This window comes from Molothrus aeneus, chromosome 3 (assembly GCF_037042795.1).
Source record: "Molothrus aeneus isolate 106 chromosome 3, BPBGC_Maene_1.0, whole genome shotgun sequence".
In the NCBI taxonomy this organism is placed as follows: domain Eukaryota; kingdom Metazoa; phylum Chordata; class Aves; order Passeriformes; family Icteridae; genus Molothrus; species Molothrus aeneus.
The window spans coordinates 5,317,223-5,331,047 of NC_089648.1; the positions used below are offsets into that span (position 1 = coordinate 5,317,223).

At 45.3% G+C, this 13,825-nt stretch overlaps 1 protein-coding gene across 1 annotated transcript in view; it reads right to left on the reverse strand.

Annotated features, from left to right (window-relative positions):
• XRN2 (5'-3' exoribonuclease 2) overlaps positions 1–13,748 on the reverse strand; it is a 32,849-nt gene extending 19,101 nt beyond the window's left edge. Inside the window, exons 1-17 of the mRNA XM_066546100.1 lie at positions 13,616–13,748; positions 9,450–9,577; positions 9,254–9,365; positions 8,856–8,967; positions 8,052–8,110; positions 7,882–7,971; positions 6,802–6,874; positions 6,654–6,704; positions 6,308–6,465; positions 5,841–5,915; positions 5,603–5,736; positions 5,459–5,516; positions 5,262–5,369; positions 4,572–4,616; positions 4,146–4,277; positions 3,028–3,146; positions 746–881 (exon numbers count right to left, since the gene is read on the reverse strand). Coding sequence (XP_066402197.1) covers positions 746–881; positions 3,028–3,146; positions 4,146–4,277; positions 4,572–4,616; positions 5,262–5,369; positions 5,459–5,516; positions 5,603–5,736; positions 5,841–5,915; positions 6,308–6,465; positions 6,654–6,704; positions 6,802–6,874; positions 7,882–7,971; positions 8,052–8,110; positions 8,856–8,967; positions 9,254–9,365; positions 9,450–9,577; positions 13,616–13,690 — 1,665 coding nt within the window. The 5' untranslated portion in view covers positions 13,691–13,748. The remainder of the gene's footprint in view (positions 1–745; positions 882–3,027; positions 3,147–4,145; positions 4,278–4,571; positions 4,617–5,261; positions 5,370–5,458; positions 5,517–5,602; positions 5,737–5,840; positions 5,916–6,307; positions 6,466–6,653; positions 6,705–6,801; positions 6,875–7,881; positions 7,972–8,051; positions 8,111–8,855; positions 8,968–9,253; positions 9,366–9,449; positions 9,578–13,615) is intronic.
• Positions 13,749–13,825: the final 77 nt, after the last annotated feature.

The window sequence follows — 13,825 nt, forward strand, 5'->3', positions numbered from 1 at the left end:
CTGCCCTGCCTGTGCTCCCAGCTGGACAGGTGGCAGCCACTGAGGAAAAATACAAAGTTTTAAGAACACAGCCCTGTGTGGAAGCTCCAAATTCCTGCTGAGACAGGACAAACTCCCTGGGCTGGAGCACACTGTGCTCCCAGTTCACACAGCCAGTCTGACTTTGCCTTCAGGGCACGGAGCTCCTCATTAACCATCAGTGCAACAAACCTCACCGTGGCCCACTAATCTCTTGCCAATCTGACGTCTCAATTATCAAAAGATTTAAATCTGATACAGATTACTTCAATCACAACACACTTCATGGAGCAGCATTACAATCTACAGAGGAGACTGACAACTCTGTCCCTTGCAAATTCCTACTGGCATTTCAAGGGCTTTGTTCTCTCATTTAGGCATCTGCAGTGTCATTATTTGTGGGAAAGGGAAAATAGCAGCAGTTCTTGCTGCACCAAGCGCTGCTGCCGGATGTGAGAACCAGAATCCTGGAATCACTGAGGCTGGAAAAGAGCTCTGAGATGAGAGTCCAACCTGTGACCAATCACCACCTTGTCAACCAGATCAGAGCACTGAGTGCCACATCCAGTTGTTCCTTCAGCAGCTCCAGGGATGGTGAAACTGCATTCAAACACCCAGCGTCAGACAGAATGGGCACATGTTTGTTTTACACCTTCAAAAAAACCCCACAGCTTTTCCAAAACGAGCAACAGACTGAAACAACTTCAGACAAGAAACTTTGGGGTACCTGATAATAATATCTGAGAACCCAGCAAAGCCCTTCCACGTAGGACTGCACAACCTTGCGTCGGAATTTCTCATCTGACGCGTCCACATCGAATTTGTTTTTATAGTAGCGCTGCTTCCAGCCAGTCTCCCACAACCTGCAACACAACCAGGCACAGGTAACATGTTAACATGGATGGGCACCTTAGCAGATGCACATCTGCAGGTCTGAATAACACTGTAAAACAAAGCCACTTGCTACTTCAGTTGCCATTTTTATACAGTTTAAATCAAAGCAGAAAAAGCGATGCTCAGCAGCAACAGAATAAAATGTGACTGTTGGCAGAATTGACAGAGTTTTCCAGCTACCTCTAATATAAAGGCAAGCAAATGCATAACAATTTCTGTTCTGTTCAGACAAGCTGTGATTATCAGAGGCACTTCTGCAGCTCAGCACCCTGTGCTTGCTGCCTCACATCAGATGAGCTCCCTCTCACACAGGATTTTCAGTCTCTCAGGCCAGAGGTGGATGTTGGGATCACAGGAGCCACCTTGGCCACAGTTCATCCTTCCTCACACAGCTCCCCCTCATGTCTGTCCACAGATGGGGCAGGGAAAACAAACACTGGGTCCTCTTTCACACACGGGCAGCTGCACCCTTCAGCTCTGCTGTATCATGTCAGCAAAGAACCAAACTGGTTAAACCACATAATCCCTTAATAATGATTTGTTTTCTTACACGGAATTTTATTCCAAACCACTCTAAGAGGTCACCTCAAGCTGACACTGGTCAGATCTCCCAGAGCCCTAAGTCCTGTGTATGGAGCTTTAGGAGAGAGCCACAATCCATTTATGCTTCCTTACAGGATGCACATCCCTTTGGCTCTGCAAAGAGGATCTTCCCTTGCTTCTGTTTTGAGACAGTTGCTCAGGACACTTCCTAAATCCTTCCAAGACCATTCACACTGATGAGCAGGCAGAGAAGCCAAGAGATGCTTTCAAGACTCCCATAAAAGCAGGTAAGCAAGAACAGAGCTCCTGGCACTGAAGGCTTGAGGGAGGGAGTCAAGAACATCTGCAGGCTCTGAGCTGCCTGGCAGACAGACACTTGCATAAATTCAAAAAACCTTTCTGTGAGATAAAACCCATCTGTAGCCGACTGCAACAATTTGTTCTGGTTTCAAAGTCATTGTAAATACAGAATTTATTTTCAGAAACAGTGTGGTCGTATCTAGGACATCAATGCAGTTCTTTTTATTTACAGTGGCAAGCATAGAATTAATTTCCACTCAGAAAAGGACATGAAAAAACATTCTGAGCTACAAAAGCTTAAAAAAACTGTGGTTGAATGTAGCACATCCTTTTCCTTGGCAATGCCAACCCTGTCAGAACCACTGCTGCTCGTGAATCACCACAGTTCACTCATACTGCTCAAGCTTCTTCTAGCAGTTCTGCTAACACTCAGATGGAAATGAGATGGAGTAATTTATCCTTAAAATTTATGATTTTATACAAAAATACTGCTTGATAGATTAAAAAATACAAAAAAAAACCCCAAAAACCAGTCTGTTCAGATATAGACACACTGGAAAGAAAATAAGAATGAGAGCAAGAATTGTGATATTGCTAGAGCTGATGGGCTACATGTCACAAATACATTGTGATGACTGTGACCAGAACTCCAAAAGGAAAGAACCCTGAGTGTTAGGCCATGGGCAGACTCCACAGAAAACAAACCCCTGTGGCTGCACTTCTCAGGAACAGCTGTAAGGGCCTTCATCCTCAACACAAACAACAAGAGTTTCATTGAAACCCTTGACCAGTGCAGACTCACTGGTGGTTAATTCCCAGAAAATTCCTGTCTCAACCATCCCAGGCTCAGCCCTCCTGAGACAATGCAAGAACTCAGAGACAAACCAGGGCCTGCTGCAACCCAAAGATGGTGGAGAGCACTGACACTGCTGCCCACGTGTGGGTTAAACAGCTCCCAGATTCCAGGAACATAACAGGAGCATTCTGCTCACATAATCAGGGAATGTCTCGCCAAGCTCGGTCTCAGAGGGAGCAGTGGCTGGGAGGCTGCAAACCTGCATGCATACTAATCTGGATACTTAGCTTGAACAGCCAGAGCTCACCCATCTCACCGGAATTTACTGGATATCTTCACCCTCCGCGTTAATTACCGCTGGATAAAAAGATCACAAAAGCATCCGAAGGCAGCGCTGCACTGAGCTAAATGGCATTAATTAGGCTGCATCTATCTCAGCAATTTGCTAACAAAGTGCTACAAAAAAATGGCTTCACCTGATATTATCCTCTGGCTCAGGTTCACTGTCACTGTCCTCAGGTTTCCGCTTAATTCCTCCTCCCAGGGACGGGCTGTTGTCAGGAGTCAGGCTGGTGTTGGGAGATGCTGAAGTTGTCTAGGGTCAGAATTATTAGAGATAAACAGGGGAAGGTTGTGGGGAGGAGGGGGAAGAGGAAGATTTATTAGGCTTTTAAAAATGAAGTTAAAATTATCAGCTCTGTGATAATCACAAGCTTTCTCTTCAGTTCTAAAAAAACTCCAGGCAAAGGCTGCACAACCCATCATAGTCAAGGGGCAAAAGGGAAAACCACATCCCTGTTAAAAGGCAGGCATTGATGCACACAGGAAAAGATGTCACTGGCTTTGAAAAAGAAACAAGTGCAATAAACACAGTATGAATTGATTAAAACTGCCATTCTGGATATAGTCCGATTTTGGAACACCACTGCAGCTTCTGCTGCAACTTCCTTTTGTGGCACTAGTGAAAAAAAGGTGCTTCCAACTCAGAACTGCCAGAAATACTCCAGGTTCCTTCACAGCTGGTCTCTTAAACTCCTCTCAAATTTATCTATTTTAACATTAGAGCCTAAAGGAAATGTCTCCCATTCCATAAAGGAACTAATTTGTGTATCTCACGTGCAAAAAAGTTTTGAGATTAAAAGAGAAGAGCAGCAGAAATTAAACCTTGAAAAAGCACATTGTATTTTGACTTCAGAGACAGAACACACATCTCTGTGATGAAAAAGAACTTTTAATCTGTTCACTGTTTGGATGAAGATTTATACCAATAAAAAAAAAATATTTATCATAATTGTTATTTAAAGCTAACAGGACTTCTAACAGAGCACTTCTTTCCAGTTTTTCCCTCACTAATACCTTGCCCAAAACTTCATCCAAGTTTCTCCCTTCCCCAGGGAAAAGCATCATTCCAAGCAGAAATAAAGACGACAATTTTATTCAAGCATGCTTAGAAAAATCACTTATTAAAACCCACTTCCTTGAAGAACAATGTTTGAGGTGCCGGCTTTTCAAGAAAACTCGACAGAGCGCACAAAAAGATGCCTGGAGTAACACAGGCTGCAATTCTTTCCTTTCTCTGTGCAGATCCACTCACCGAGTTCTGCCTGTCGTGCATCCTCATCTCAAAGGCAGCTTGTCGAGGGTTACAGATTGCCTGAGGGCTGGATCGATTTCCCAGGGCTTGAGGGGAAAACTGACCACCAGGAATAAAGGAAGGCTGATCCCTCTGCAAGATAAACACAGACAAGGCTGCTGAAAGAGCTGTGTGATCTCCCCAGCACTGGGATGATGCTCTCTCACCATTTTCAGATTAACATTATGGGGAAATGAATATAAAAAGGCACATTTTTTGAATATGGAATAAAAAAAAAAATCAACCTAATTTAATTTTTTTTAACTTTGAAATAGTTACATACAAGGCAGAAAACACCATGATTACACCTGCAGTTCCAACATCCAGAAACTAAAGTAGACATTTAAATTCTTGCTAGTTTCTGCATTGGGTAAGGAATTCACTTACCTTCAATCTCTTCCTTTTTTCTTTTTGTCGTCTTTTAAAGTTATCCTAAATGAAGAGCAAAGGGAAATAAAGTCAGTTAAGGACACAGACTCCGTGGCAAATGATTTCATTATAATCCTCAACTGACCACACCATGAGGTTTTTAGGGAATGTTCTGAATAAGACATGGGTCAATTCTTGTGTCTTTAATCCAAAAGAAAAGGGATAGAATTTTCTACCCTAGCCTGAAAATCTATGGGGGAAAAAACCAGCTCGGTACCCAAAGCTCCAAAACTTTGGTAAGGATTTAAATGATCTACTAAATTTAGCTGCAGCCTTATTTGGGGGTGACAGCAGTGTCAAAGCACACAGACTTTTTGCCTGCACTGCAGAGCTGCCCCAAAAAAATGTCAGAGAGACATTACAGTCTTAGAAATAGGAAAAGAGACTCAAGGAAAGATATTTCTTATTCTGTGATTCCTGGGCCAACTGAAAACTTGAACGTCAAACTGGCATTTTCAGGAAAAGAAACTCAGCTGGAAGCACAAGTTTCTTTTTTGAGCCTGGAAGAATTCACCAGATATTATAACAATGAAAATACAAATTTCGGGTATTTTACTTTTTCTTATTCTCTTAGAGGAGTGTATCTGGCTAATAGTAAGTGATTAAAACCTAACTCCAAGAATGTCAGAACAACAACAGAAAAATTACATCGTCATCTTTCCTCTTTTTGAAAATGCTGTCTTCAACTTCCCCAACAGCCAGCATGATCATCTGGACCCGATGCAGGTTCACAAACCCACTTTCAGTCAGGTAGCCCTGCAAGTCAGAGAATAACAGAGTTGAAAAACAAGCCTATTTTGTGGCAAAGACCCAGATATTTTTAGAGGAAAAGGAAAAACTCTCACCCCGGTTTTGTGCACCACGTTTTTATAGATGTTCACCAAGCGATCGATTGCTCCCTCCCTAAACACAAAGCACAGGGTGAGATTCCTGGCAGTGAAAAGCACAGGAGCTGTTCTTGCAGGAAAAGAACACAGATTCTCATCTACCTGATCTCTAGAGATGGCAGGTGAGGGAGGAAGTCATTCCCCACAAAGAAGCACATGAAGACCCAGTCATCAACACTCCTTTCAAAATCAAAAGTGAAAGGCAAGCTGGCCATGGTGAGCTCTCTCTCCAAGTACTGCAACACACACACACAAGCAAAAGGAGCTCAGAGAACACTGCAGGGGTTTGGATGGAATTTATAGGAATTTATACTTTTGGTTGGAATTTATAGCACCTCACCTCTCGCAGGACACACAGGCGGATGAAGATGAACTCTTGCTCTGAGACCGGCAGGGTGTCGGCAAACTGATCGTGCTGAAAAACCAGAGGGGACTCACATCAGATCCAAGGGCATCCCACAGCTTCTCCAGCCCCACTTGCAAGGCTTGCCTCAAGAGGAGTTGAGAGAGATCCAAAAACAGGCTCCTGAGCCCTCGTGCCAAGCGTGTATTGTGCTGCTTTGCACATCTCTTCAGTTACTGATTGTTTGTTCTCATTCAGTGGGAAAAAACCCCAAATAACAAAACACCACAAGTGTGGATATCAGGCTTGGCGTGACACTTTGTATTTTTACTTCCAGGGGGAAAGCTAGGTACTCCCAGCAACAATTTGCACCATGCTTCAGCTAAAACCAGTAGCAAGAACGATTTGAGAATCTCCTTATACACTACAGATTAAAAAAATCCTAGAAATAGCAAAATTCTTACCTTTCCTTGTTTCTCTCTGGGCAGACCTTGGCAATCCTTAACCTCATGCCCCATCTGGTTACAGAGAGCACACGGCTTGGGTTTGTTTGGTTTGAATTCTTCCCTAATGATGGTGAAGTTTGGTTCGTGTGTAGCTAAGCCAAGCATGATGAGATCAGCTACCAAGCAAGGGAGAAGAATAAAATGTGATTAAGAATAAACATAATCAAGTTTGGTTTTTTTTGTGGTTTTTTTTTTTTTTGTTGTTGTTGTTTTTTTTTTTTTAATGTTTAGAAGCAAAGTGGATTCTGCTTCAAGCAAGATACTGATGTGATTACCCAGGAACCACAAGCAAGAGAGAACTCACCATCAGCCCCACACAGACAGTGGTGAGTGTTTGGGTCGTGGTTGGGTTGAGCTGCACAAAAGAAAATTACATTTTGTCAAAGTCATGCTAAGTAAGTTATTACTGAGCTTAACTTAAAACAAAATGTCCACATTAATTGGAAATTTACCTCTTTGTCTCCTGATGTAATCCATGATTTTATGTTCCCCTTCACCAGGAGCACTGGCATCTGACAAAATAACCTGAAAAGCATTCAAATCATGGCAACAATTAATACTGCCACAGGAAAAAAAACAGTAATATATATACTGAACACAGCATCTGACTTATGAATACTTGAAATTCTAACTTGTGGTTTGAGCTAAAATATTGTGATTTAAGATGAAATTATTTACACGCAAGGAGCAAGTGAAGAGACTTTCACTTTGCTCTACCAGTTCCAGGCTGAAACTGACACTGCTTCAAATTCCACTGAAAAGATCACATCACATTTGATGTGCCCAATAAATTATCAGGGCAATGAAATGGGCACTAGAGAACTCCCAGTTTCAGCTCATTGATGCACTGAAACACGATCTCCTCACCCCCTCCTCGCCCTGACGAGAATTAGTGTTTATAAAACCACTGTCTGATGGGGGGAATCAAGCAGAGCCAACTGCCCTCTAATTAGAGCACTTGAACAGTCAGCTCGGGCCACATAGCACAGGCAGCTGCATTTCCTGCCTGCACTGCTCCTTGTGTGCAGCACACACAGGGCTGCCACAGACAGAACTGGGGGAGTGGAGCGGCTGGGCAAGGCCAGGGGAGAATCTCCAAGCGCAGGAAGGCAAGAAAGCTGGCAGGTCTTATTTTCGCGGCCTGCCATTAGAGGAACAGAGAAATTGAGCCTGCTGAGGGAGCAATTACAAAAAAGAAACAGTGCAAAAGATACAACTACAATGTATCTTGACACTTCCCCCAAAAGCAGAAGAAGTATTCCTAAAGCCCTGTCTCCCCATTACATGAAATTGTGGCTTCCAGCAGCAAACCTGCTCCTTGTCCTTCAACAAAATCACAGCAAATGGTGCTGGGAGATGGAGTTATCAGCACGGAATGGATCTCTGAAGCCTCAGAGGGATGTGCATGTTGGCCCGCTGTTAATAACAGCTCACAGCCAGGCCAAGAGACAAATCTGTTAGATTTCTACTCTTCAACTGGACCTCAGCCCAGCCCGAACATCTCCTTCATCTCCCTCAAGTGTGAAACTCACCGTCAGGTTCTTCCAGCCCGGATCGCTGTTCAAGCGGTCAGCGATGTAATAGCGGAGGCATTTAGCAAGATTGTCCATAAACTCAGTTCCCTACAGAGGGTTGGAAGGAAAGGAATTAAACCAACATTCAAGCCCCTGGCAATTGCTGGGTACAGGGCCAGGCCACTCACCGGGGTGATACAGTTGCTGTCAAACCTCTCCTTCACCTCCTCTGGAGGCAGAAAGCCACCTGGAGCAACAGAGAGCAGAGTTACATCCAGGTGGACCATTGCCAACATTTTTGCATGGCAAAATCCAGACAGCTCTCCTGGGAATAATGAACTCATTGAAACCAGGTTGTTTAATAAAATTCCCACAAAACCAAACCAACTCTTACCATTGCATTATCTCCATCCTACAAGGTGCTGCCACATTTACAAACATTGTTACTTCAGCAAGGTGATTTCAAAGCCCAGCCAGCAGCAACACACTCCCCTCTCACGCCAGCTGTGTCACCACCACCCTCAAAGTTGCTCTGACTTTTGTTTCCTCACTGAATTGAGTTTCCACTAACTAAAGGGGAGTCAAGTAACTCTCCTTGCTGGCAGCTTATTATCCCTGTAGAGGAGTATTTCCATCTGATCCCTGCTTTTAAGCCTCAATCCTCCTTTCATCAAGTCCTACAAACGTGTACTTCCTTCCAGAAGGGTTTTGGTTGTTTCTCACTGCATTTATCCCTGCTCTTCTGTTCAATTTATTTTCAAAAGGAATTAAGAGCACTCAACACAAACTCATTTCAGGCAGGAGACTGAAGAAGAAAAGATGACATTTTGTTTTGTCTCAGTTCTTAACTTTGGAAAACACAGATACAGCCTTCTCCAGGCTTGCTCTCCCCTTCTCCCAGCAATGTACACACAGTCCTTCTCTAAACCTTACTGAGGTGATCAAACAAGGTGATTCTCATAGAAAAACCTCTGATAAGGCCACTGCCCTACCTTTGGCCAGAATTTCTTGTCGGATTTTTTGCTTCTCCTCGGCAGCTTCCATGCCCTCCTTTGAGGCTCTGAATCTCCTGGACCGCTGTTGATTCATTTTGGCACGTGGCGCCTAAAAGAAGTACAGGAGAGCTTGGGTCATTTTTTTCATCTAGACAATCTGTGTCTCTCAGCTCCTGAAAGCTGCTTTAAGTCACAAGTTATTACAAAGAGTTGACTTCTCATCAGACCTACTGATGGCCAGGTTAGATGGAGCAACCTGTGCTGGTGAAGATGTCCCTGCCCATGGGGAAGCAGGAGATCTTTAAAGTCCCTTCCAGCACAAATCATTCCATGATTCTGTGTATTGAGGGGAGGTGAGGATTTTCCAGCTGGAAACCCAATGTGTCAATACTCACCACTCCATCTATGGCCATGTAAAGGAGTCTCCTTGGTCTCACAATGTTGAAAATCCTGTCGATGTACTCAAAAATGGCCACCATCATCTCATCTTCATTTTTGGGCGCTGGCCTAAAACACAGAGCATTCAGTTTAATACTTGAAATGCTGTGAGAGAGAGATGCCACCTGCAAAGGGCCAAACAAAGAGCCTTACTTGTCCTCTGGGTGTGTGCAGGGGTGAATGATGCCGTTCATGTCCAGGTAGAGGTTGTCGAACTCCACCTCGTTGGGGTTGGGCTTGCTTGTGTCAATGGGGACCTTGACACCATTGCACTCTTTGGCCTGGGGATGCAGTGGGGACAAGGATTTCAGCTATTAATGCACAGGCTCATCAAAGTCTCTTTTGGTTTTAACAGCAGCAGAAGAAAATGAGTACCCACACTAAGTAATAAGTAATTATTACTACTAAAATCAAGTGCCAGTAATAAGTACCCACACTACCTGCATCTGCACTTTTCACTATTAAACAGCACTTCTTTTTACAGCTGCTTTTAACCAGAAAACACAACGGTGGGTTATGGAAGAGCTGTTTTTTCCTCCTGACAAGAAGTTCCCATATCTCACATTATTTCTTCATCCTAAACCATCTAGAGCCACCTGTGTGCCAGGACTGCTCCAGCAGTGGATTCTTCAACATCCTCAACAACCACAGTCACTTTTGTTTCCTCACCATAATTTCAGGTTTGTTTTGTTTGGGCCTTTGTTGTCCTTGGACTTGTGGTTTGGTTTTGTGGTTAGTTTGGTCAAAAGGAAATCAGCAACACTGATTCTCCCTTCCACCAGCCACAGGCATAACACACACAGATTAAACCTCAAGAGCATGGAAGAGACAGGACCTGGGCAAGGAAAAGCCTGATGATTTTCAGAGGAATTCTGGCTGGAATGGGTTATAACACATCCAAAGGTGGAACAAAGTGTGCTCTTGAACAGCTGGGCATAAAGCCAAGTTTAAAAAGAAATAAAATGAATGGCATGTTCTGAGGTGAAAGCTACAGGAGTGCCTGGGATGGGGAAAACCGGGATACCCCTGGGTCTCCCATCACATGGAGCTCAGCAGCTGCTCCTGAGCCAACATCAAGCCCTTCCCAAACTTCTGTCTGCAGACTGCTACTCACTGAGTGAGTTCCCCACATCTCTGATAGAGATTCAGAGAGAAAAAACCCCAAAACTTCCAGATTACGCTGTCAACTTTGGACAATTTTCCTGCTTAAAGCAGCAGCAGGACTGGCTGACATCTTACCCCCAAAACGAAACCCAAGTTTCATGTCATTCATTTCTCAAGACTTGATGTTCTATTTACATTTGACACAGTTATCCTGAGAGATGCTGCCCCCAAGCACTGCTGTTTGCCTCCTTCACTGAGCTCTCCAGATGCACATACACAAAATGAAGGTGTCGTTAGCAGAAACTAAGTGTCAGCGCAAACATTGTACCTTCCTCTGGGCTACCCCCCTGGATTCTCCTTGATCCCCAGCCACCCTCTCTCCAGAGCTAAATGGATTCAGAAGGAATCCCAGCTCTGTGAGGCAGAAAAGGAGCCCCCCTTCACAAGCCCACTGGGGTTCTCATGCAGCAGCTGTGTGCAAGGAAGGCTGAAGTGTGTGGCAGCGATATCTCTTGTGATAGAACTAAACTGTTCACTTCTCATCTCCAGCCTCTTTTGAAACCATTGAAAACAGATCTTCAAACATGATACTTTAGCTGTAGCTTTATTAATTCCTATCCATTTGATTAAGAATATTCTCTCCTGGTTTTTTTATTATCTTCAAGATCTTCCTCTCATTCTTCCCGCTCAGCTTAAGAAGAAGATTATTTCTTTTTCTTAAATCTGATTAATCTAGCAAGGTAAGAGAACAAGGATCAACTTTTCAATATTTCAAAGAGACAAGCTACCGGGAGATACAAAATTTCTGATTAGAGAGATTTACAGCAATCCTAAAACACACACGGAGCTGATTACAACGTGAGAGAAGCTTAAATTCATCGACAGGAAGACAAACTACAGCTTCTCCCTGCTGTCCTAGTCCACTCTCAGATTTATGACCAGATTTGAATATAAAAAATGTTAATGAATATGATTTACCCACGTGCTGTCCTGCCTGTAATTGCAACGTGCTCTTGAGTTGGAACAAGGCTCCAACGTGCATGAGGACAGCAAGAGCTGCCACTTCACTTATGGCAAATACAACTCAAGGAATTTGTTGTGTCTTTCCACTTATTAAAATAAATAACTTTGGCTGGTACAAGCTCAGTTATTGAAGACTGAAAAAAGAGACACACAATCATTAAAATCGGGGCTATGCAAACCTTTGTTTTGCCTAAATGTGAGAGCAGCTTTGATTGCATAGAGATTAATCTAACGTTAACAAATGTGCTGAAAAAGGCAAACCTGCTCTTAGAGACAACTGCTCCAAACTGTTACAGATGTAATTGCTGTTTAAGTTGTGTCTGCTTTTCAAGGACAGATCATAAAGGGTTATCTAGGACAGCCCCTAAACTGAGGGTTTCCAGATCCTCAGGAGAGGTCACATCCAGGAGTTTGGTGCAGAGACCAGAAGAGCCAGCGCTGCTGGAGCTCAGCATTAAGGGAAACTGTAAAGCCCTTAAACAACTCCCCCATTTTTTCCATAAAAATTCCCAGGCAGATTCTTAGATCTTAATTATCCCCAATTAAAAATTCATTAATCTCGCAGCGACAGGTAAAATAAACTTCCCATCTTGCTGAGAGGGCCGGAAATCACAGCTGCAATAAAACCTCAACAGCAACTCACTAATTTTAACCAAACCTGTGCTCCACTGCCTGAACCTGAAACACAAAAACGGCCTGGGAAAGCACAGAGCTGAACATCCTGCTGCAGGCAGGGCACACCTGCAGCCTCAACACAGAATTCCACCACTTCACCCTCTTTTCCCTGATCTCCTCCACCGTGCTCCCACACTTTATCCCCTTCTGGGTGCTTCCCCAAGGTGAGCACACCTTCGGAGGAGGAGTAGAGAGGCAGAAGCCCCAGCACATGCCCTGAACTTTCCAAACCAGCAGACAGACTGCAGCCAGTACAATCTAACAAAACAGAACACAAATCATCATGGGAAAAGCAGCTTGGGAAGCAAGAACTCCAGAGTCTGCCTCCTCAAAAAGGCTTGAATTAACCCTGAAGAGGAGAACTTGCCATGCCCAGGGCACAGTAAATCCACCACGGTGCCACTGAAGGGAGACCTCTCCATCCTCCCTGTCCCCTCCCACTGTGTCCCATAGGATGGCACAACATCCTCGTGCCTGCAGGGATGTGCCTGAAGGAACCAGCCCAAAAAACCCCACGTAAACAAACATAATTTCAGCTGCAATGCTGCCTGGAAAGGCACCTGTGGAACCCTGTATCTGAGCCTTCACTGAAACCTCCTCCTGCTGCCACTGAAAGCCAGATTTTAGAGGATGTCTTTGGAATAATCAGCTCCCTGTTTGGCCAGAAGATTATCCTGAACTAGAGTTCTAGTTCAGGAGTTTATCCCGAACTAGAAATCACCAGCAATGAGACAAAACCCCCTGAGGCTGCTCTAGGTTAGAGCACAAGCAGAGGCTTGGTGTAAGCCTTGGACAGGCAGCTGCACTCGTGTTTCCAGCAGGTCCCGAAGCTGAGGCTTCTAATTCCAACCCAAAACAAAACAAAACAAAACAAAACAAAAAAAAAACCCAAAAAACCAACAAAAAAAACCTAAAAAACTTGTGGAAAAGCAGAGACTGTGAAAATCATTCAAGAAGCAGCAAAAAGCGCTCCCACTGCTCCCTACTCAAATTTCACCAGCGTCTCAAATCCTACTTTTCCGGGTCTTCCGGGTCGCACGAGCGCAGAGCCGAGGGCGTCGGGAAGGGCTGGAATTCCAGGGAAGGAAGGAATTCCAGCGAAGCGGCCGGAGCAGGGGAAATAGGAAGAGAAGCTCGACTCCCTGCTCCGGCGCCCATTCCCACTTCCTCCACGTGCCCATTCCCTCCAGGAGCTCACACGCACCCCCGGCACTGACCGAGGCGCGGGGACAACTCCCCCCGTAGAGCGGCCGCTTCCACCGGGATTAAAATCCGGGAAAAACTCCAAAACTCCCAAAAAACCCCCAAAGCTCCCCCAATCCTAAACAACACCCGAACCAAACCCAAACAAAGCCCCAGTCCACCGAGCCGCCTTGGAAATGCCCCAGCAGCCCATAGGGGCTCAGCACCAGGGGCTGCACTGGTGCGGCCCCACCGGCCCCGACCCCCCGCGCCCGCCCCGCAGAGCCCCGCCGCGACCACCAGCGGGCCCATGCCGTGCCGGGCGGCCGGCTCACCTTCTCCTCGACGCAGTTGACGATGATGGAGGGGTACTTGCGGCTGAGCCAGCGGAAGAAGGCCGGGACTCCCATGGCGGGAGCGGGACGGGCAGCGCCGAGCGGGACCCGCGGCGCCGGCGGCACTTCCGGGGTCGGGGGGCGGCGCGGGGCACGCCGGGAACGGAGGGAGGGAGGCGGGGCGGGGGCGCGCGTGCGCGCGGCGCGGCC